At 45.3% G+C, this 25549-nt stretch overlaps 1 protein-coding gene across 1 annotated transcript in view; it reads left to right on the top strand.

Moving 5' to 3' along the window:
* The window catches only part of LOC117459435 (homeobox protein Meis1-like), a 100837-nt gene that overhangs the window by 5038 nt on the left and 70250 nt on the right, over positions 1-25549 (top strand). The window contains exons 6-7 of the mRNA XM_034100213.1: positions 883-1029; positions 10308-10477. Of these exons, the coding sequence (XP_033956104.1) occupies positions 883-1029; positions 10308-10477 (317 nt within the window). The remainder of the gene's footprint in view (positions 1-882; positions 1030-10307; positions 10478-25549) is intronic.

Below are 25549 nucleotides of genomic sequence, written 5' to 3'. Positions count from 1 at the left end.
CCCATGCAGCCATCTGTGGATCGAGGCAGCAGTGGGTGTACAACTCTGATTTGTTTCCCTATCAGATGGAATACAGTAGCACGTGCAAATTAGCTTTAACCTATGGAACATTATCAAAACTGTTAAAGTTTTAAAAGTTGGTTCTCATGCCCTTTCTTGGATAATGTGCTTTAAATAGATAGTAATGGTAATCGTTAAAGCTGGTTTCTCTATATGTCTCTGCCCATCTGACATGTGTTCTTCTCGGGCGACACGATGCGCATTGGCAGTGATAATGTAATACGTCTGCGAAATTAAACAGTTTACCTTAAATGTCAGTCATGCGGGTCATCCTGCTCTAATGGCCACTACCCGGGGCTCCATGATGAATTTAACACGGGTGTTGAGTGCGTTGTAGCCTCTGAGCCCTCTTGTCACTGTCAATTTTCGACGATATCTCTATTTTGAGAGGAGACAACATTAAGTTACTATCACAGTCCGGGTGGAGTGCACTGCCACGGCACGGGAACTCCACACACGTTAGCCTAAAGGAGTCCAAATGTATCTTATTTCAGTTTTTACAATTTAAAATCAAAGGTGAATGAATTTAAATGTGCAAAATAAATCAATAAAATGTGCGTTTTTGATCATGTTAGCCAAATAATGTATCACAGTGCCAACACGTGGTCAGAGATCAGTCATGCTTCATGTTAAACATATTTAAATATTTTAGATGCAACAACTGTGCTGTGATCTTCGGGTCTGCCAAATTGCCTACAAACTATTTTGCATGTCAAAGGCTGCCATGTGTGTGTGTCTGTGGTTGCACATGTCACTGTTGTGTGATGATGTCCTCTTTTTTGGGGTGAGTGTGTGACGCCTCTCCTCTCTATCTCTCTGAAGGTACACGAGCTGTGTGATAATTTCTGTCACCGGTACATCAGCTGCTTGAAAGGCAAGATGCCCATCGACTTGGTCATAGACGACAGAGAGGGCGGCTCCAAATCAGACAGCGAGGAAATCACAAGATCATCAGTGGCCCTTGATCAGGTACATCTCTCTCTCTCTCTCTCTCTCTCTCTCTCTCTCTCTCTCTCTCTCTCTCTCTCTCTCTCTCTCTCTCTCTCTCTCTCTCTCTCTCTCTCTCTCTCTCTCTCTGTGTTTCTTCGTGTGTGTGTGTGTGTGTGTGTGTGTGTGTGTGTGTGTGTGTGTGTGTGTGTGTGTGTGTGTGTGTGTGTGTGTGTGTGTGTTCTCCCTGCTGGCTATTCAGCTATTCTGGGTCACTACTCCGCTGCGCTGTTATTTGCATATGATTAAGGCTGTTTTACATTCCGTCCATCGGAATGAATTTTTTCCTGAATAATGTTATTGGCCCATTACGACTTGAACCCGGAACCGACCTGTGAAGATTAGCTCGAAAAAGCATCGCCATAAACTTGACCTGTTTCATGTCGATTTTAATTTAGTGCTTCTCCATTTCTCCCTCTACTCTGTGTGTCTTCTTTTGAAGCGAAGCGATATCAGCTCCTCTGTGTAGATGAGGTATGATGGGCTGCAGTCTGTGGTGGAGGTGCCTTGGTTTCTCCACTGTGGAGTTCACGGTTCATTACGCGTCTTGTCAGTATTTTTCCTTAGACATGAGTGCACATTGCTTATCGAGAACCCTCTTCCTCTTCCTCCTATATTTCGCTCTGAGCGCGCAGATTCAGTTTCAGTAAGAAGGATTTATTTTCCAAAACAACTAAAGAAGCAGCGGCCATTAAAGGTAGATTAGGGGGTGTTTCCTTTTGTGCCGATATCAGAGATAACCCCAGCCTTCATTATGTGCTCCACTGACTGTTGGTACTCCGGAGACATTGTAGTGTGCGCGCAGCCGTGACCCTAATGGCCCGTACACTGCCGTTAAATAATGATAACAGCAACCAATGATTAGAATTATGCAAATCTGGATTTTCGACCAGTAATAGCTCGAGTCATTTGTGCAGGAGATAGCGGAACATGTTTCAATAAGTTAAACTATCCCAGAGTTTTAAGGAATGGTTTAGGAAAGCCGCCTATGGATACCGACGAGGGAAAAAAATCAAGTGGGCAAATTAAAGGGATTAGTTGGATAGTCCGACATAAAAAGTAATGAAGCGATTAGGCTAAATAATTTAAATCCGCGGACTTCCATATGGTTGAGTGGCTGGTCTGAGTAGAGAGAGGCAGCCACCGGCTTTAATGTTCAGGCTGAATGGCAGGACTGGGAGCGGACTGGGAAGCCCCCCCCCCCTCCGCGCATGCACTCCAGCCCTTATGTCTGATTATGGAAATGAGAAAGATCACCCGGAAGATTATACTTCATTTAATCCGGGAACAGAATTAAATAACACAGACGCCACTTGTGCATTTAAGTGTCTCTTTGAACGGCTGGTTGTATACTCTCGGGGATTCAGTTGTCAAAAGTTTTTTTTTTTTTAATAGATAGGTCAGGACATAGAATGAAGTCTTATGGTATATAGATATGGAAATAGACTGTGTTAAATCCCATGGGTTTCTAGGTATATGAAGGAAATGATGTTGTGCTTGAGGCTCTGATGCAGATCTTTAATTGACTGCAGACATGGCCTATTTTAATATAATGATGGTCCCTACATAAAGCAAATTCAGGGCAAAACCACATAAGCCCATGTTTACTCTGATGTGACAGAATAATAGAAATGACCTACAGGCAGAGTTTGCATTGCAACACAGGGAAAACTTTTTGACACATGTGTATTATTGAGGGGTGCTGTAGGATAACATTGAGACTGCCCACAGTGTGTGTAAATGAGCATATCCAAACAGGCTGCATGCCTCTCCCTGCTGGATCTCATGGCACTGCACTTCAGAACTTATTTGCGGCTGAATATATTTTTTCAGTTTTGCAGGCTATTTTTGTGTGACATCTTATCTGCAGTTGTTAGGCAGTGACATCCTTAACGAATTTGCGTTGTCTGTGCATTATCTCTTTCCATATGTATTTTTAATATATGCCCTCGGGCATAAAGTTGAAGTGGACTGGAAAAAATAGCTAAGAATTTGCACAAAAGAACAATGTTAACAAGACGGAGAAAGCAGGCTCATTTATTCATAAACCAATTTATTCCAGTAAGGCGACTGTAGCAGAGGAGGGAAAAAAATGTCAGAGGAAGAAATACTTTGAATTTATTAAACTCAACAATCCAACAACGCTGACTTTCTTTCTGAATTATGCACCCTTGCTTCATAACAGTCATTTTCAGAATAGTCTTTACGTGTCTTTACATTACTTTGTTAGCCTGCTAGCAGGCGAGTGGAGGGACGCCGAGCGCCCCTTTCAAAAGAAAGCAGAGCATAGCTGAGAGGTGAACAAGTCAGAGAGGCTCTGCGCTGGCTTGTGAATGCAGCCCAGCCAGTTGGGCTCACCCTCCTGTGTTTGTGTGTGCCTTTCTGAGAAGGTGTGTGTGTGTATGTGTGTGCACAAGTGCATGAGCTGTGTGCATGCATCTGTCTGCAAGTGTATGCATATGTGTATCTGTGTGTGTTTGTGTTTTCACTGCTGTGTGCATGTGTGTGTTCAGACTGGCCTGATAAATGCAGCACCCCCCTCAGGTGCTATGTGAGTGGAGTGACTGGTTAGCACCAGTTGGACGTTCTTAACCCTTTCCCTGCCGCTCCCTGGAGAGATTCCCACCACGTTTGCCTCATTTCTTCACATGAGCAGCACATTTCCAGTTGCCCCATTAGACATATACATCCTGCTTTGAGTTCAGATGGATATAAACATGAAAGATACAATAAAATCCCAGACTGATTTAGCAGAGGCCTTTAATGTGGAAAGGCTTGTGCACTGACTACGCTGCAGTTCTTGTTGTTGTGGAAATGTGGCAGCAGTTGCTCTGCTCGCCGCATCCCTATTTGTGCGGCTCGCATGCTCACCTCAATCTGAAGAAGCGGGGAGGTATTTCCACGCCGCACACCGTCATTTGCACATTTGCCTTTAATTGCGCAGAGAGCACGGGGAGGGGTGCAGCAATTTGCTAATGAAGTCGGAGGGCCGGGCTCCGCTGTAGAGCAGAACAGTACTAATAGTGCTGAGGACTCACTCCAAGTCTCAAGAGCTCCTCGACTTGATTGAGCCGTGCAGGCTGAAGTGGTGCTGGGAATAATTGAAATTTCCCTTAAAAAATATTGTCCGCCTTTCTTTTGGTGAAAGTGGAGCGTCTTAAACGACTCTGAAAGCCCTGCAGTTGATCTGTTGAGTCCATTTAGTGAAGAGGTATTTCTATAACAAGAGGACATGTGTGGCCTTTCAGAGTCCCATTTGTTTAAATCATGTACAAAGAATGTGAAATAGTCTTCGATCTGAAATAACATCGATACATTCGGGATCCGTTTCTGTTTTTCTTACGGCCCGCTCAATCTTTCCTAAACAAACCATGCTTGTGTGAGCTTAGTGTTGTGGTCACCGTGTAAGAATTTGCTCTTGATAGTGCTATCGTGGTATCTTTCCCCAACAACTGGCCCCGTTATGCCGTACGAGTGCTGGTTTCCAGGTCAGTGGGACCCAGCAGTGTTGGTTTAGGTAACTCTGGCGGTCAAAGACTGACCCCTGGCCCCCTCCCCTCCTAACTCAATGGAAACCCTGACCGCCGGGGTCAGCCACTATTTTCCTAATCAGTACACCGCTATCGCTAATCTATCCGCTTCTCGTTGAAGTATGGATCAAGTTACACCCGACTTAGCAGGCACACACACTCGCCCTCTTCTCTCCAGTCCCCCGCTCTCCGACAGTGGCTCGCTGCTGGTCGCCATACAAACTTTTGAATCGTCGCGGTGATTGTTGGTAATGGCAGCTTTTGTAGTTGAATAGAGGAGAGGTTTGACCCCCACTCGCCCCCTCCCTCTTCTACACCCCCTTCTCCCTCCCCTTCTCCCTGAACTCCCCTTTTTTTCCCATTGGGGGAGTGAATGCAGGGCGGCTGTTAAGGATTCAACAAGTGATACAAAGAGGCGACCACGTGACTTGTGTGTTTCTTAGCCTCTTCATTATTGTGCTGGAATAGCAAGTAGGGTGATTCTGATTAAGCAAATCAAGGCCAGAGTGACTTCAAAGAACACAAGTGTCTTATATATATTTTCAGATAAGAACTTACTTTGTACTTCTGGATTTTTCTTATTATTAGTTGTTTTTAAGTCATGTCCTTTTGCTAGGGTTTAATAGAGCTGCACTGTGTTGTAGCTTTTCTCTTTTGATGGGGACCAAATCCCAATTGCAAATAAAGTTCCCGGCTTGTGTCTCGTGTTACTGATGATGGGCGGCCATGTCTTGTCCCCGAGGCCTGCTGTGGTTTCTTTGGCTAAGTAAACAATAACCTGGCTTAACACATGTGTACTTAGCTAATGGAAAGTTCCTCTCCCCCTTAACCCCCTGCGAGCCTCTGACAATGGCCACCGCCGCAAACAGCCCGTCTCCAAGGGATCCACGGAGAACATCCCAGCGCAGCGGCGGAAAGTCAAGCTAGGCTAACGAAGTAAACCGCAGCAAAACATGTCATTAAAAAATCGCGCCCGCCGTTTCATTCGCGACCAAATAAAAAGGGAAAAATGCTTTGTTTGGGGTGAGATAGCGGCGAGGGGAGGGCACTCGAGTTAATGTTTTTGTTTGGATTTCAGCTCACAGAGAGTAAACAAGGAGTCTGCAGCGAGAAGTGAAGTGGAAGAGGCCACAGAAAAAAAGAAAATCAGTTTGTCAGTTTCCGCGAGTGTCATCTAAATGGACTTTGAAAGCTCTGGTAATTATCTCAAACATGTAATTATCTTTGGTTGTCTCTATGAGGTTAACCCAGCAGTTTTAAAAAGCCGACTGAAGAGTACCTGACGGCTATTCAGTGTAGCATACTTACTCAAGAGACCAAATCCAGTTCTCTCCCTCACCCCCTACAGCAATTATAAGGTTATTTCTTCTTTCTTTGTCTATTGTGAAGAGTTGGGGAGGAAGGGGAGTGCAGAACAGAATGGGAGGGAGGAGGGTCTTTTGCTCTCCCACTCCCCTTTTTTTTTGTGCATACCATTATCAGCCCCTCTTTTCATTTTGGAAGCACTAATATTGCAGCGAGGGGAGGAGAGGGGTGGAGGTAGTCGGGCCGGTTATCAGAGTGGCAGATCCTGCTTGATCTGGTCCCAGTGCACAGCAGAGTAAACAAGAGTTCACAATAGCTGGCCTTTCAGCCCCTCCACTAACAGCTTCCCCAGCAGCATTCGGCTGAGTGGGAGAATGTGTCCGCGGTTATTGCAGGCCATCGCGCCGCTGCCACACATGGCATTCTGCAGGACTCAACTGGAGGAAGCAGTGCTGTTGCAAAGGTCAAAAACAGTGTTAAAGAAAACAACCACAGAGAACATATGCACCAAAGCATTCTGGGGGATGGAGTAGCCCAACTGTCATCTTTGATTCAGATGTACCACCCCTGAAGAGTGTATGTGTGTGGGGTTATTTGGATATCTGTGTCTGTGCCGTTAAGTATGCACATATGATTATTCCTGCACGCTCGCTGGCACAGAGTGAAAAGTAAATATCCATATCATCACAAAAGATATTTCAGAGTCAGGAAAGGCCGGGCGTGAGGGGGGGAGGCACAACAACCTTAACCATTTCCTTTATTATTGCAAATGAATTGGCAAGGCAACATATCTTGCATGAGTGCTTGTATGATATGGGGCCTGGCACAGCGAGAAAGGGAAGCCCCCCTCGCATCTTAGACGCGGCACAATGAGAATGCATCGGATTGGAATGCCTCGCCGATCATAGCGGAATCAGAATTTCCAGCCAGGAAAATCTTTTCATGGCGAATTAGGGCGGTGGAAGGAAGAGAGATGCTAATGAAAAAAAGGTATGCATGGCTCACAAACAGGGTTCCCTCGGCTTGGCGCGGCAGATTTAAGAAGTTTAGCTAAAGCTAGGCAGAATAGAATGTGGGAAATTGAATTTAGCAAACAATTAAGCACTGAATTAATCTACATCCCGCACAGGAGAGACGGAGACAGAGTTAAAGAGAGGGCGGGGGGGGGACCACGGCGGCTCATTAAGGGGACATCGAATAAATCAAGTGTGTAGCTATGTGTGCAGAGGGACAGCTCCCTCCTTCCCTGTTTCCTCCAGCTCTCCGTGTACACGTCTATTCATCCCGTGGATTACCATATCCCGTGTTTTAAAGGTGGACCTCTGCATTGTGAGCCGTAGTCTCGTTGGTAGTCGGCACAGGGTGTGTTTGTTTTCTCTGTGTGTCTTGTGGTCAAGGTGTGTGCTTTGTCAAACAGAAAATGTGAGTATGGCAGTTCTGTGTTTGCAAAAGGTAGATAAAAGGTGTGTGTGTGTGTGTGTGTGTGTGTGTGTGTGTGTGTGTGTGTGTGGTGTGTGTGTGTGTGTGTGTGTGTGTGTGTGTGTGTGTGTGTGTGTGTGTGTGTGTGGTGTGTGTGTGTGTGTGTGTGTGTGTGTGTGTGTGTGTGTGTGTGTGTGTGTGTGTGTGTGTGTGTGTGTGTGTGTGTGTGTGTGTGTAACTGACTGTCTGTATGGATGCTGTGCGACCGGTGCGTGCTGGTATGTGTGTGTTGTGTGATCTCAGCCGTGTGTGTATTAATTGAGTGTTAGATCAGTGCCGGGCCTGTTCCATCCGAGGGCGGCCTGTGATTATAAATAAACTCCCCGTCCCCGCGGAGATGCCACCAGGCCCGGCCTCAGCCCCGCCCCCTTTCCCATGGGGCCTCAGCGGCCACCTCCCAGCAGGCAAAGCACTCTTTTGTTCAATTACAGCTAATGCAGTAGTTTGTCATTTCCCCTCTTCCACTTTGTAATTATATTTTCAAGTGCAATTTGTGACGGAATTAAAACAAAAAGAAAATGAGAAAACACCCTTGTTGCTGAGGCTCTGGGGTTGTTGCCGTTTGACATCCCCCGGGCGCAGTGCAGTTCTTTTTCACTGAGCTCGGAATGAACAAGTTTTGCTCGTTTTTAGCAGAAGCCAGCGTTAACCGTTTGCGTGCTGAGCATATGGTCTGGATTACCGCACGTCTGATGTTCCTGGAGTTGCTCGGTCATGCACGGGTGTTTCATTTTTCAGCGTTCTACGGTCAGCAAAAAATAATTTGAAAGAAGTGGGAAAAAAGCGCCTCTCGGTGTCTTATCCCCCTTTAAAATCAATGTTTATCCTCCCAATCACAATCCCCATTCTTTCTGCGGGACTTTCCTTTTTCATTGCAAAGCCTCAAAGCCTAATTTGAAAAACAACGATTATATCGTCCATGTAAGGACAGGATTATAATTTCATAGGCCAGGAACATCAAACGGGTTCTAATAGACCCCAAATGTGTTGAATTAGCTGACTTGTCTATTATTTTCTGTTATTCTATTCCTTTTACATTTTCTTTAAAACAAACCCTGTCATGAATTAATGTCTACTCCTTTTTTCATAATTCTCAACTCGGCTCTGAACCTCCTCACACAGTCTCGTAGTATCCCAATTGAAACCAGTTGTTCCCCAGTGGGTTTCTCTCTCTTCCTCCATCTGGGTTTCTATCACTCATTTCGTCACGTAGCCCTAAGAGCATGATGCAAACACCACATTGCCCCTTGATATCTGCTTCATTTGATTTGGCAGAGCAAAGATAGACTCACACAGGCATCAGAGTAGGCTCGACTCAGTGTGTGTGGGGTGTTTTGTTTGTTGGGTGTTTGCTTGTGATAGCTATTGCTGCGTGTGATAAGACATTAGATTCCATTTTCTTCTATTCTGAAGTCTCTTTTCTCTCCTGTCCTCGGTGGTAATGTTGCTTTCAGAGGCACTGAGAGATAAGAGGTAACATCTGGTTAGGTTTCAATAATATGCAGCAGCCTCGTATGGGGCAGAGTGTGTGTATGTGTGAATGTAAATGTGTGTGTGTACTAAATATGTTAGTATTATTAATGTGTGTTTGTATTTGAGTGTTTGTATCCTTACTCCCCTGTTCTCCGGTGTGCAGCTGACAACTGTCCTTTACCCTCACACACACACACACACACACACACACACACACACACACACACACACACACACACACACACACACACACACACACACGCTACTATATATAACCCAGGTCTCTCGCGTCTCTTCTCATCTCTGATGTTTCTTGAAGTCGTCGAGAACGGAATGAACTTTAAAACCTCTTTTGTTTAAATAAAGGTCGAAGTCGGCCTCAGTTTGGTCGGTCATGCGGTATTTGTTTGAGAGAAGTTGTGGGAAAACTTCATCTTATTTGGTTATGTTTCTGTCTTGGCTCTGCCTCCCAGATGAAATTGAAATCTGCATTAGTGGGATTGGTCATTTCGTTTCATTTTGGACAAAACACATGATTTATTCTTGTGGAGCAATACTTTGAGTTATTTACCTCTCTCTGTCCAAGTCTCTCTGGTCTGTTCTGCTCCAATGACATCACTCCCTGGCGCTCGCTCGCTGCGGCCTATCTTAAGTTGTAGCTGTTTTGTGTTTTCATCTGCTAGTGGTTTGAGCCAAATGGAGGCAGCCATGGATTGCATGCCTCAGAAAGCTGGGAACTAATACAACATGTTCGCTCGCTATTCGTCCGCTCTTCATGCCGCCCTCATAATCCTCATTCCATAAGATTGTTGCGGGGGTCTCGCACGCTGCGTGACTGGGCTGAGAGTTGGCAAATGATACATTTAGTTTGGAGTGTGAGCTTTTTGTGTAAATGTTCCTTTCACATCACGTACACAGGGGTGTCAATCTCAATTTCAATGCGGGCCACATTCGCATTTTGGGCCGGTTGTAACTTTAAGACTATATAAAAATACGTATATAAATATTTAACATATATAAAATAATGTATTATATGACATTATTGGCTCTGCATTGGATTATTATCGGATAGGGTAATACCTTCATAATTAACTACGTCTGAAAGCAGAAGTCTAGGGCAAATAATTGTAAGTCTCTTCAGTGAGAATGTCACAAAATGATTTAAAAAGAAAAGCCAAATTCTGAGAAAAAAGTCAAATTTGAGATGCATTGTGGGACATGGAGTTTATGGGCAACGTGCCTCCGTAAAGTAGCATGTAACCGTATAATAAACGCATCATATTTTTTGAAAGCTCTCGTGGGGCCACATAAAATGAAGTCGCGGGCCGGATTTGGCCCCCGGGCCTCGAGTTTGACACCCCTGACCTACAGCATGGTTATAACATATGCCTGCGTTAAAAATCACGATAACACATCAAACGATGTCAAGAAGTTGAATTTGACTGATCGTTCTCTCCTCTTTCTTTACGACAGACGTCCTGGAACAGAGATCACGATGACACGGCGTCCACGCGCTCTGGAGGAACGCCGGGACCGTCCAGCGGAGGACACACTTCACACAGCGGGGACAACAGCAGCGAACAGGGTAAGAGACTGACCTTCTTTCTTAATGAAATGGACCAGAAGGGAAGCACACGGGCACGGTTTGCTGTTCACCAAGACATGTAAAAAGAACGTTATTATGAGTCCCCATGAGGATTGACGGGCTCATTCGGGATATTTGAAGTTGGAATACGTTGGTGCAACAGTTGCTCGTAGCTCACATGGAGGTCAGAGGTCATGGTCAGCTATATTAGAGTACTTCTGGACCTGGTAGGCGTTCACTGTCTCAGGGACACGTCGGCAGAGCAGACATGAAGACGTTGAGTGGCTTCTGTCCGACTGCCCCTTCGGCAATAGTTTGTTTAATGCTACGGCTATTTAGCATCCAATCTTTACAGATCTGAGCATATCACGTTGTGTTTGGATGCTTCTGCTTTCTTTACATCCCAGACCACACAGTTTTTATGGGCTCTTTTACGATTTGGTTTGCAGATCTCGTTATTTTCTACTGTCATAAAAGAGTGATGGGGATTTTACTGTTTTAGTATATCTGGAAGGATTTAATTCACCTTTTTGAAGAATTTAAACTTAATAGATTGACTTTATTGACACTAATAATGGCTTTGAATGTGGCAACTGTTACTACAGGCTGCTTGAATATGTTTACACGCCTGAATTCAGACTAAAAGAGATGTGAAAAGTGCAAAGAATTGAATTGAGGGTTTTTTCCGTTGGTATTATGTCTATCCTTAATTTATAGGGTCAAACACATTTGCCCTCTCTTGGACCTAATGTGTATGCATGCTAAGAACATGTGTGTGTGTGTGTGTGTGAGAGAGAGAGAGGGAGAGAGGAGAGAGAGGGAGAGAGGGAGAGAGGGAGGGAGGATGGGTTGGCCGTGGTGTGGCGGCGTTGCTAACAAACTGTAGGCAAAAAGCAACTTCATATATTATTGAAGGCGATGTCAAGGCGAGCGGTTTGCAGGCTGCCAGGAGGCAGAGCCTGGGTGGGAGCACAGAGCCGCCATGCTTCCCCTCCGATGAGCAGCCATTTATATAGTCAACACACACTCTCTGTCTCTCTTTGTCTCTCTGTCCGTCTCATCCTCTCTCTCTTTCCGTGTCTTTCACATTCTCTCCGTCTTTTCTCACTCGTCGTCATTAATGCTCGACAGAGGAGCCGGGGGACGGAGGTGAGACACGAGTGGAGGAAACATAAAAGATAGACGGATGACGTAGAAGAGGAGAATAGACTGGGGCGAAATTACAGTGAAACGGAGGAAGACAAAGCAATATTTGTGTGTGTGAGTGTGTGCACGCCTCTTCTTCTGATGACTAATGGTCTGGGGCAGCCAGGCAGGATCTGATTGGTCGCTCTAATGAGCGTGCTCTGTGCCGAGTTTGGGCTCCTGCTTCTGTGACCTTTGCCCTCTATTGACCAAACTGACACTTCATTTTTCACATCTTTCCAATTATAGGCCCACTCCTTATGTTGCCCCACCTCCTCTCACTCTCTCTCTCTCTGCCTCTCATCATCTCCCTCTCTCTACCTCCACATATCCCCCCGCTATTGTAGGTTTTCGTTTGTTGTTGAAGTTCATTAGAGGGTAAAATGTGGGCTAGTGTGTGTATACATGTGCACGTCTGTGTGTGTGGATGCAATGAATGAGGTGCTTTTGAGTTGTCTGAGTGTTACAGGAGAGTTTGGAGCAATGCACATTGAGGTATCTGCGGGACCCATTGGCGAAGTTCGGTCAATTTAGGACGATAACAAGTAGAAAAACAATCTATAATCTGCTTTTAAAAGCCATATTTGTATCATATTTATTACCTCCAGTGTCCAGTGTCAAATAAATACAGATATTAGGTAGAATTATAATATCTAAAACACAGAATATTGCGACTGTATTATAATTTCCTGTTGGTATCACTTCCCTTTACAATCGCACAACTTTCATGAACTATTATCAGCAATGATTACGCACATACTATGGGGCAACAAACTAAATCAGATGGGTGTTATGTTAGAAGCCTGTGACCTAAGATGTTCATCGACATAACTGCTCTGTAGTTTGACAAATAAAGAACCTTGAACCTTGTTCAGGTGTCCACATACTTTGGACCACGTAGTGTATATTTCCAAATGTAGACTTTTAAATCAAAGTAGAGAATTAAACAGCTTTCCTATGTTTCTCTCTGAGGCCTGCACAAACATGTATGTGTGTAATTGCTTTGTATCTGTAGTGTTTATATGGACACACACACACATACCATGTATACATCACTTCAGGGGACATTACATTGACTTACATGCAGTTCCTGGAGACTTATCCTAACCTTAACCATAACCAATACATGCCTAACCCTACCCTAAACCTAACCAAGTCTTCACCCGAAAATTAATGATTCCCCTCCATGTTGTCCCCATAAGGGCGGCGAGTCCCCACACGTGAGTATGTAAACAGATGTAGGTCCCCACAAGTATAGTAATGCTAGGCCACACACACACACACACACACACACACACACACACACACACACACACACACACACCACACACACACACACACACACACACACACACACACACACACACACACACACACACACACACACACACACACACACACACACACACACACACACACACACACACACACACACACACACACACACACACCAGTGAATACCGGGGGACATGTTGGACTGCGTTCAGGTTTACGGGTTAAGAGCTATCACTGCCACGTCACGTCGGCTCTGGCGTGTCAGTCACTTGGTAATCCCGGTAAGCTGGTTATTTATCTGTTTGGCACTTTGCTCGCTCTCTCCCCCGACAGTTTCACCCCGCGTTACCTCCCCCCCCCGCCCCTCTTTTTTCTCGCCCTTTCATCTTTAGCATCCTCCCTCTCTTCTCCAGTTTTCCCTTGTCTCCCACCTACTCCTGTGTGTCCCTCTTTCATTTTGCTCTCTGTCGGCTTCTCTCTCCTCGCGTGTGAATCCCCGTGCTTCTCTCTCTCTCCTCCTCTTTTTTTGCCATGCCTCCCACTCTCTGTAAAACACTACCTTTTGTTTATCTCTCTTCCTTCCCTTTCTCTCACCTCTCTTTGTTCCTTTCCTTCACTCCTTCTCAATCTCCCATTTTTCACGTTTCTGTTCCTTTTGGTGAATATCGTCTTTCCTCTTCGATCTGTTCCTTTCTGGCTTTGTGTTGCTCTGCATCCTTCCATGTTGTTTATCTTCCACTACTCATCTTACCTTTCCTCTACCTTTCTGAGTTCCTTCCTTGCTTCTCTATTCTATATTCTCCTCTTTCCCTTGTTTCATTCTTGTGTGTGCCCCAACCTTTGTCTTTACATTTCTTCTACCTTTTACAGATTGCTTTCTCACTGACCTTTCCCTTCCTCCCTCTCTCTTCCACTTTCTTCCACTCTTGCCTGGAGAGCTGCACCGCTAATGGCCATCTTTCTCTCCTTCCCCTGTTCTCTCCTTCAACCCTTTTCTTAGACTATCAAGCCACTCTCCTTCCACACCTCATCCCTTGCTCAATCTTCTCTAATTCCTTCCCTGTTTGTCTCCCTATCCTCCCTCCCCCTCCTCCTATCCTTCCTTCTTCCCCCTCCAGCAGAGCGAAACAGCTCAGAGGAAGGATGCTGGATGGTCGAGGCCCTTTAACTAGTGAACTCCAGTCTCCTCTCTCACCCTTTTTTTTTTTCCGAGGCTATTCCTGAGCACATGCTCTGCTCTGCCCTCTTCTCTGCACGGGTCACTGCGCACTAGTATACAAACCCCATCTATACCCGGAAACATAGCATGCTCACTCTCAAATGCAAGAGCTGCAGGAATAGTGAGTGTAGCGGCCAAAATCATATCGAAATAAAACAGATAATTAACTTAAAATAATACAGCCGCTGAGGCACTAGTTAGCAGATCGTACGCAGGGCAAGGATCCAGGTCCAGACAAGATTCTCCGTTGTGCATTTATTATGATCCAATATCATTGACAATGAACAGGTTTCCTATGGCTGGTTCCTTGAAGCCTTTCCTTTCTTGTGGTTGGAAAACCCTGGCCGTTTCTCAATCGCGAGTACACATGCTGCAGAGCAACTATTTCAAGTATACTACGTCATAGAGTGGCGCCGAAGGACTGTTGAAATGCATGTTAAATGCCCAGCATTCTGCACCACTCTATGACGTACTTGAAAGAGTGGCTCTGCAGCATGTGTACTCACGATTGAGAAACGGCCTGTGTCTCGAAACACCCTGGTAAAAAACCGTTTGCCTACTAGTGCTCTGGCTCCCACCACCCACCTGTCTCCAATATACAATCAGGTGCTTTAATCACCCAGTGCCCAAAACATGCCTTCAAAATAAAAGCATAAACTACTTTAACTTATGACACTAACTAAGAATACATATAAATAAATATAATAATAAACACTATAAACAGCAAGTGGCCGCTACAGTGAGGATGACTCTTCTTTACGTAAGATCAGAGGTATCCCCAAGCATGTTGTTTCACTCAAATGCAGGAGAAGCTATTCATGTAATGCAACCGAATCAATGTTATGATTATGTGGGTTTTAAAAAGGAGATATTTATTGATAGCTCTGGGGACTTGTATTGATCGGCAGGTGTTTAGCCGTGATCTGTGTCAAAGCAAGAATGTCAGCAATTAAAACGAAGATGCTTTTTATTCTTTGCTTGTGGTGACGATGCTTAACTGCTGAGTCGGTGCTTCTGGGTGTGTTTAGCTTTGACCACAATGCCAGTGGTATTTTCTAGCGCTGAATTCCACAGAAGAAAATGGAGGGTGGATCACATTTGCTTCACACATGTCATTAAAATCAGTCCTGGGTGTCTCCAGTCCTCTCTCCCGAAAAGAGCAGACAAAGAAGAAAGCCTCTTATTTTTCTCCTCCTTTTCTCTGGGAGGTCTTTGTAAACATCTCGCCAGCTCCGACAGGGAGAGTCGGAGAGCGGCCCTGTAGTTAATTAGTCCCACTCTATTAGCCCAGCTGTTTGTTTGGCTTGTTCCTACCAACAGGGCCCTTTGTTTAATACCCAGAAGCCCTCTGGAGAAGCCCTCATTGTAGCTGGTGTTGCCTTGGATCATGCTTCTCTGTGAAGAGTAATGCTCCAAGGGCAGAGGAAAAGCCAACAGATCATACATGCCTTGCGATGAATGAGGAGGAGGGGGGGTCCCTCACGGACACAAGCGGGCCCTCTCTTTTTCTCCCGGTATAAAGTACTCTTCTTTGCCCGTGTGGATTTGTAAGGACACCCCTTGGCTTCTCCGAGGGCCTGGCGTGCGAGGGAAACAGAATAACATTCAGGCGCTGAATCGGGCAGCTGCAGCGATGCGGAGCTGAGGAGGCTTCGCTGTGTTTTTGAAAGCTACAGGGTTTCCCTCTCCGCTTGTCAGAAACATCCAGGGAGCGAGGCGTTGACTGGCGATATTAGATATGTATCGCCAATTACCCGGACCGTTTGTGAAGAGACCAGTGAGCCGCGCCAAGGCAAACAGCTCCCTGTAAGGCAATGTGTTGGTGTCTGCATACACTTCTCCTGTCTGAGTAGTGGCCTGAGATTTCTGGTTGTTTGGTCTGATATCTAGCTCTGAGAGTTCGTTTTTTTTTTTCATTATTATTGGCTGGTGTAGTTGGAGGAATGCTCAACATAAAATGTATGTGAATATTTGCCATTTTATGGTCGTAAACCATATATGTCGAAATAAAATATATGGAAATCCTATTTTAATGTTGTTTATTTCTTCTGCACATTGAACTAATGCTCCAGTCTGGACAATGACATTTGTTATACTTGATGATAATAGTGATTTCAAATCTGAGATATGAATGAACCCTGAAAGCAAGGCTATCAAGAATATAATCGAAAAGGAAATATCTGAGATTCCCTAATGACCAAAGAAACACACACTTTTTCTCTTCCTCCTTTGTGTCGTGGCCCCAAACACACATTTGGAATGAGTTCTCCTGTTTTGACGTGTATCTAAATACCGTGTCCTAATGCAGCTTCACCCCATCCATTCTGAATCTCTATATATAACTTCTTCCATTGGCTGTGAACCCCATCGATTAGAATATTCCTGATGTTGTCACCCACCGTCCGACCTCAGTGCCCCGCAACAAGGTCAGGCCCACGCAGAGGAGCTGCTGCTCTCTGCCTGCTCATTGGTCAGTCTCTAGGGCCGGGGCGAGGAAACGGGGACATGGACAGGGGTGCCAGGCAATCAGCAGCCAGATCCAGCTCGTCCAATCACTCGGCTTCACGTGGCCCCTTCAAAGTCACCGATTAATTGGTCCGATGTCCAGTAGACTGGAAGAGAGAACTGTGTGTGTGTTTTCCCCTCGCTGGAAAGCTTTTATCTCCCAGTAGTCTTTAGATGCTGTTGAACATATTCTGTTAAAAGTCATATGAGTGTGAATTAGCTGCATTGGCACACATGCAATAACCTCTTAATGGTTTTAGAAACATACTTAAACAGAGCAGTAGGTGAACCTCCAGATAATTGAGATTGGATTTAAGTAGCACGCATTAATTTGTGCACATTTTAAAACTCCAAATTATTTTGGCCAAACTTAAAAATAAATAAAAAGGGGAGATATAGAACATAGGAGAAACATAGCAGTTGTGTCTGGTTGTCTGGATGTCGTAGACGTTACTGAGGGAGATCGTTGGTCCGGTAATTGTCTTACTGGTGTCCAGCTTTCCTGTAATCTGTTTAAATGTGAGGCTATGTGGGTAGATAAAAGGTATGTGGCTCCCCTGATTAGTCTGCAGTCTGTATAACTGGAGGTGTGTGTGTACGTACAGTAGCTGGCAGAGACAAACAAGATCTCTCTTTGATTTCCTCAGAGCATGAACACAGGGGGGAGAGAGGAAGAAGAAGAAGAAGACAAAAGTGAAAGACAGAAAGACAGAAAACGAGAGCAAGATGAGGAGAGGGTTTCAATGAAAACATTTTGGTGTGTGTGTGTGTGTGTGTGTGTGTGTGTGTGTGTGTGTGTGTGTGTGTGTGTGTGTGTGTGTGTGTGTGTGTGTGTGTGTGTGTGTGTGTGTGTGTGTGTGTGTGTGTGTGTGTGTGTGTGTGTGTGTGTGTGTGTGTGTGTGTGTGTGTGTGTGTGTGTGTGTGTGTGTGTGTGTGTGTGTGTGTGTGTGTGTGTGACTGAGGAGAAGAGAGCGAGACAGAGCGGTTATCCCCGATGAGTGTGTTAAGTGCTGCTGAGTGTTGTCTGGGAGTCTTTCGAGGTGCTGCTAGCAAACAGCCATATCTTCTCTGAGAGATGAGAGAGCGGTGACCGGGCCACCTGAAACTCACCACATGTCCCATGGCGGGATACGTGTGTGTACGCATGTGTTCAAAACGGCTTCACATCTGCTGGCTTCCAAAAGCCTAACTTCCAGTTCACATGCTGTTTATTAAAATCAATATTTGAAAGGCATAAAGGGTAATGTGTCATGTGACAACTTGAGATAACATCCCTCCACAGCTCCACGTTGCCGGTAGGAATGTTTATTCAGCCTCGACAGGATTTACTGCATCTCAAACATTATTATCTGCAATTACCTGGGAAAATAAACGTGTGTGCCTTCCAATCACGCCCCCCTTCCATCAGATTCACTAAGATCTTTACAGCCATCGCCGCGGCCGACGCGTTAACCGACATGTAAAGACTCGCATTGGGGAAACGATAGCCCTCGATGTGTTTTTATTGCCCCTCTCGGAAAAAGAGGACATTGTATCGGGTTCCCACAGCAAGGGGCCAGTTTGCTTTAAGGATTAGGACCGGTGTCACCCGGCCGCTGGGGTCATCGGATGAAAGCATCAGAAACACAAGTCAACAAAGTGACTTCCTCCAGCCTCGCGGACCACCTCCTCTCCGTCCCCCACGTGAGAGGATCATCTGCTAAGTCAATCAGGATCCCTAACTCGTGTTTTATTGGCTTGCGTGAACGTCTCATCTGTGAGAAGATAATGGTTATAAAACTGTTTGACAAGGTGGCAGCGGCTATTTGTCTGTTTGCCTTTGGATTGATGTGCTGCTCGTGTACACAGCGTCATATTTGCACATATGTCCTCTCATAGTCTCCTTCCCCTTTCTCTCATGGCTCTTTCTGTCTTTCTGCTACATTAAATCCTCTCTCTCTCTCTCTCTCTCTCGTCTGTTGGTTACATGTGGGCATGTTTGCATGACCAAAGAAATGCAAAGTCGACCCTAGACCATTACAATATGCCTCGTGTGCACAATTTACATGAAATACATATTCATTCATGACATGCATGCACACAAAATAGCTTCGCTCTCTTTCCTGCTGCCGTGCCGTGAGTCTGTGCGCCCGCTCAGGATGTGTTCTCTGCCAAATGAAACCATTGGCATCATTTTACGTCTCTTATTTTTTTACAAAGCAGCCTGTGTTGCATTTGATCTTCCCTGCTTTAGTCATACGTGCACCTGGAACGCACCCTGTACTTTGCTGCTGCTCCGAGAACAGCCGCTTGTTTCACTCGTTTAACATTTGCTTCAGTGAGGGAGAGCACGCGGGAGGGAAGTGTATCTTTAGCTCCATGTTATAATTGTGGCACGCTAATGATGTAGACACATTCTCGCTGTCTGTAGACAGGAAGTGCTCTTCTTTCATGTGCGACTGGCGTGAATGCCTATATCTAATTCCTGGTGTTTGCTAAAAGATACTATGTACACACACTTGTTGCCTTGTAGAGGCGTCCTGTGTGTCGGGGGGGGAGAGATTATCACAAGGAACGTTCAATTCAATTCAAGTTTATTTATATAGCCCAATATTATTTGTCATATTTGTCTCGGAGGGTTTCACAAATCAACACAACACAATTGGCAATGTAACACAATGTAAACACAACACACGTATCTTACAAGATCAATGTGAACATACCAAAATGTTTAATCAAATCAAATCAAGTTTTATTTATATAGCACATTTATAAATGATTTTTGGTGGAGCCAAAGTGCTGTACATATAATAATACAGTAGAGACACTTTACAGCAAATACAACAACACAGATTGTTCAGAATATCAGGATGAGAAAAACCACACCCTCTGTCCTTAGACCCTCTGTCCTTAGACCCTCTGTCCTTAGATCCTCTGTCCTTAGACCCTCTGTCTTTGGACCCTCTGTCCTTAGACCCTCTGTCCTTAGACCCTCTGTCCTTAGACCCTCACATCGTACAAGGAAACCCTTCCAGAGAAAACCCACAGTTTAAGGGGAACAGTTTAAGGGGAACATGGGAGAAACCTCATGGTCGAGACATTTTCTCGGTTGTATCTGTAATCTCCCCGGGCCCGTTCATAATGGCAGCCCGCCGCTCCTAACACTAGGATGGGGCACATGCAGAGAAACCATTTTGTTACTTAGTACCTCTACTACGAACACAAATAAATAGCACTTTTTCAGTCTGTGTGCAGGGAGAGACATTAGAATAAGAAAAGCTCTTCTCCACACATGACACATGAACATGCTTTGGTTCGGAGCCTCTCAATTCAAGATCTCGTTTGAAAAGTGTCCAAGACGCCATCCAGGTTTATTTCTGTGAAGCACCATACTTTGCTTCATTCTGGGGTAATCATGTCCCGAAAGAAGACACCACTTTTGTCAAATTACTGGATATCTCCTCTTGGAAGGAATTCCTTCAGCTGTGATTCGTCAATGTAAACAAGTTGAAATGTGGTAATTCCCTTGTCATGCAAATTAAAAGAAGAGAAAAAAAAAAAGGGGGAAGCGTGCTCATTCACTCGCGAAATGATTTGTGTTGTTTGTCGGGTGGGTCTTGTGTTGTTGCCCTGGGAAACTTCTCAGAGTCATTCCTTATTTTGTCTGTTTCCAATTCAGCTCCAATTGCCTGGAATCACTCAGGGAAACACACACACACACACACACACACACACACACACACACACACACACACACACACACACACACACACACACACACACACACACACACACACACACACACACACACACACACACACACACACACACACACACACACACACACACACACACACACACACACACACACACACACACACACACACACACACACACTGTCAGAGACTAAACAACGCCCTGCTTCTTCACCCTGGCCCGTACAGGTTCAAAGGGAATCTCGGCACCTCATCACCGACACAATGCATCACATCTGGCCGATGAAACAACCTTAAACTCTCTCTCCTCTTCCTATCGTTCTGTTTCGGACTCTGCCTTCCTCCTCCCTCGAAAAGGACCTGAGCTCAGGACCCAGGAGGCCTCTGGCAGAGATGTTCACAAGTCTTTTTTTGCAAGTCCAAGTCAAGTCTCAAGTCTTTGTGGGGTGAGACTTGATCAAGTCTCAAGTCTTTGGTCACGAGTCCAAGTCAAGTCTCAAGTCTCTAAAAAAATAAAAGTCTCATGTCTCTTCTGGTTGTAATAAGCCTTCTATTGTCTGCTGCTATCCAGTCTGTTCAGAATACTGCACAGCTATATCTAAGAAGTTCAAAGCATGTACTGTGTTATTATCACTCCTATATCTATTAGCATACAGTATCAAGTATCAACTGATTAGTTGTTTGTTATATGATCACTTTAAACAGGGTATTGCAATGCAATATGAGGACAAACATCACACTTTAGCTAAATGCAAATGACTTATAAGCAAAACACTTCAGAATCAGAAATCAGTATCACAAATACAAAGCTAGTAGCAAGCTAAGTTAACATGACACAGCTGATGCTGAGCTAAACATGTTTGCTAACCGTCCATGCGTTAATGTGACTGACCTCTCCGGGTGACTTTTCAAGTGCCTGATGAAATTTGACGTTGTTGCGCCAGCATCCTTGATTTTGATATTGCAGACTTTGCAGTGTGCGCTCCTTTTGTTGGTGCCGCCGGCGTTTTGTTCGAAGTGTTTGTAGTTGAACCTAATTACAAGCGGTACAGCCGCAGGTGTGCCGCCGGTCGCCATGGTGTTACTACGAGGTAGTAACAGAGGCGCGCACGTCTGCGTAATGAGCCCGGCTAAAGTAACTGGATGGCCTACCTGCCTGTCAGCCTTCCATCTGGGCACAAGCTTATCTCGTGCCCTCATTGGTCATGTGCGCGTTCGTGTGTGTTGGAGGAGGGGCTCTATAAGGAAGTAGCAGCCTCTAGCAGATTATCTCCGGTTGTGTATTTTCAAATTCTAGCGATCTCGAGCCGGTTTCTCTCAAATGTACCTACCCCACCTTTAATACGCCAACAATAGAAAACACAATGATTGTTCACGAGTCCCAACACACGAGTCCAAGTCGAGTCTGAAGTCTCTGTGTGTGCGACTTAAGTGCGACTCGAGTCCGGGTCGCAGACTCGAGTCCCCATCTCTGGCCTCTGGTCATATGCTAGCTTTGTAGCAGGCTGGAGGATTCACATGATCACCTTGGACGACAGGACTAACGAGTCAGATGTCTTCTTATTTGAGATGGATACGATACGTACTGTACTGTCGGGCATTCACTTGAAGGAAGGGATAGGGAAGAGAAGGGAGGGAGGGGGAGAGCAAAGAGACAGGGTATTAGCACTTTGTTGAGTGGAGAAGCATTGTTTGGCCCCTTGGCACACACACACAAATAAGCAACTCACACACACACACATGCATCCACAGAGCACCGATGTTTACTTAAGCTTTTGATAAAGAGATTAGCCCCGTCATCCTACGCTCTTAAGCTAGCCGAGGGGGTCCGTGTTCAGGAAATCCTGGCTTTCCTGACACGTGGGTTTACGGGGGAACCTGGCTCAAGCAACACTTATATGATATTAATACAACTCCGTGTGGTCAGATTAACATGATGATTCGGTCTTAACACTAAGGGCCGTTTGGTCGGATCATTCAGTGACGAGGGGAAAAGAGACGGTGGATGGATGGACACGGAACAAGGAGGCGGAGCAGTTGTGCCAGCTGGACTTTTTTCTCTTCTTCTTTTCTTTATTATTAGCCGTATCAGAGCGGTTGGAGTCCAGCTTAAAGCTACAAACAGCACAGTGCTAATTTTAGCCTCCAAAGAGGATAAGGATAAATAGCTTGCTGCCAGTTTGCCATATGGTCCCCGGCCGATTATATTGTGTCAGGAATATATCCACCCCCACCCCCACCCAAACATATACACACACAAACACACACATGTCTATTGTTTAAGCATTACTGATCCCAAAGGATTTCTTAATCTCAACATTTAGATGTGAGGGGTTCAATTGGCGTGATTTGGGAGATATATGAACAAACAAATGTTCTTATTTAACACGTTGAAGTCTGTGAGGGTGCAACTATTCCTATTCATTAGTTTGTATAGTTCATCTCTTTGTACTGTAAGAAAAGAATAAGTATCATTTTCAGACAGGAAGTTGTTGTTGTGGCATGGCGGCCTCAACCAGCCGCCTTTTCTTAATACACTATAGCTTCCAGCTGCACGGTAACATTTGGCCTCTTCTGTAATCTCCTGCAACTCGGTTTATATTCTCTCTTGTAAATGCGAGCCCCCGTCGAAGAATAAAAACGAGACTCTCGCCTTCGCTCCCCTCCATCGACACACATGCATATGTTCACATGTAAATGCAACACACACTCACACAGCCACTCTCCATTATTCTCTCACTCTCTCTACCTCAAATTGAAATAATTCAATTTATGGACACAGTTCCAGACCTTCCTGGCTAAGACCATTATGCATGGAGCCCCCCCCCTTTTATAACAAAAGAACGGGAGAATTTACCAGCCGGCTCTCCAAACGACACCCACACAAAGCCAATTTCATGCCCGCAAAACACCAGCAGTTGCGCCATTTTTGGTCAAAACCAGCATCCCTGGGGACTCTGTTTTTAAATCTTTGAATATGGGTCGATGCTACTTTAATTTTTCTTAAGGCTTATTTTAGAACCCCGATACGACACATGCAAGTCCCTTTACTTCTAACATTCAAACCTGGCCATTATACTGCTGTTTCAAAGTAAATCAACAACATTGAAATAGTCTGTTTCAGCGCTGGCTGAAAGCATGACATGCATCACACCAGGTGACTGCGCATGTTTTAAACCCAGGTAATCTGTGACGCAGGCGGCTAGTAGTAAGGGATGGATTTAATGTGTGTCGACTGGACCAGAGCTTGACCCTCAGCTAACCCAGACCAAACATGCGGCCCCCTGAGGCCCCCTCCTCCTGTTCTGTTTGACATGGATACCTGCTATAGGGATTTGACTGAGAGATAAAGACCTTTTCTAAGAGTTTACAGAGAGAGAGGAAAGAGAGGGCTGGATAACAAATACCTGTAGGTAAACACAGAGCAGCAGGGTGGGCCAGAGGGCAGCATCAGCGTTTACTTTGTGTGTTTGCAAAGCAACACTATAGGCATGCCGCTCGCCGCACACACACACTCATGAAACACACACATTCGGATGTAACCCGATTCTTGCTCCGAGCCAGTGAAACTCAAAGAGATGAGCAGCGATCGGGGGGCCGAGATGCTCACTAGTGATAACCTTTTGAGTGAGTGTTAAAACACACACACACACTGGTGATGTATTGTACACGCCATCTCCCATGGGCGGCTGCAGGTCTTTGTTCCATTGAGATTCTCTTTAAACAGAGAGGTCATACTTTTACAGGAAGTCACCCCCAGAGAGGGCTGCCTCTTTCAGGAAGTGACTTGGTGGGACTGTGTGGCGAGCGCGCCGGTGTCCATGGGGGGCATATCACTCCCGTCCACATGGGCCCATGCTCCACAGGAAATAGGCCCACTGTAAACCCACTCACTTCCTCTTCCTCTGCCCCTGTCTCGCAAGCCTTATCGGGGCTTACGTATGGGGCGACTGATAGGACTACAAATCCCCCACAACCCCTACAACACCACATCCTGTGCCTATCAAGGACACATTGAGAAGGAGGAGGAAGCGAGGAAGCAGCATCACTTTGGAGAAAGTTCATTTTATTCTTCAGTTATGGAGATATCCGAAGTGTGGGTCCAGAGTCTGAGACACAATTGAGCGTACTTGTTTACTCATTGGAAATCAGCTAAGACCCTAAAATGGTAATGCCCCAACTCAACAACCGAACGTATTTAAATAGAGTAGGTTGTTGCTCTGATAAAGACTGATCCTGTTTTCCCACCACCCCTTCAGTACCCTGAGCGTGTGGGTGCGACCATATCAAACGCCTTCATGGTGCTAAAACCTGCTGTTATTCCAAAAAGAAACTCACTGGAAGCTAATGCGCTATTAATAGCCTGTGTCACTGCAGGGTTGGCGTGCCTGCATTATCTAACATACTGCAGTTTAACTGGCGCTGATAGGCTACCATGAGTGGGAAAATCCGTGTGTATTAAAAGCGTTTATCAGTGTGTGTCATTCAGATATAGTCAATACGTGGAAAGAGAGCTGGAAAAACAAACAGGGTGACTTGAGTTTGGTTATTGGAACTATACAACCCTTACACACAGGCATGATTACAGACATGACAGATACAGGCACTGAAATGATACATATCCACTTAACTTAAGTTTATTTTAACTGATTGCTTCGATGACTTGGTTGAAGACATACTTCAGGGATATTTTGATAATTTATTAAAGGGGGGTACATGTAGTTTTCTTGATGTATTTTAGTGGATGTTAGTTGCGACAATGTGTTTTTCACGCACAACAAAGTTTAAATAAAGGATGTTTTTTACTTTAGTTTATCTGAAGGTTCTCTCTTTTGTTCCATGTCCCCATTGAAGGACTTTTGAACGCCCTTCAGCACATCAGCTGACTTTTTTGGAAAGGCCCGCCGTACCATTGTGCTGTTAAGTGCTCTTAGCTTTTGTTATAGTCCTTGTCCTCTCTGCCATCCCTTCCCCCCTTCCCCTCGTCTCCCATAGTCCATTTGACTCCCTCTCTGCGTGTTGGTGGTGGAGAGTTTGACGGAAGCTCGGTGAGTCGAAGGTGTCAAAAGCCATCTGAGAGGCAGCGAAACAATTGAGAGAGTGAGAGTCAAGAGTGAGAAAAGCCGCAAAAGAGGCACGATTTCAGGATTCTTACCATCTTGTGTGTAGGTGTGTGTGTGTAAGGGTGTTTGTGTATGAGTGTGTGTCTGAGGACTTTCCTTCACTGAGGCGGAGCATCTGTGGGCCCCCC

This window comes from Pseudochaenichthys georgianus, chromosome 15 (assembly GCF_902827115.2).
Source record: "Pseudochaenichthys georgianus chromosome 15, fPseGeo1.2, whole genome shotgun sequence".
Taxonomy (NCBI): Eukaryota; Metazoa; Chordata; class Actinopteri; order Perciformes; family Channichthyidae; genus Pseudochaenichthys; species Pseudochaenichthys georgianus.
The sequence above is the reverse complement of the archived record's forward strand: the minus strand, read 5'-3'. Positions and strand labels throughout refer to the sequence as shown.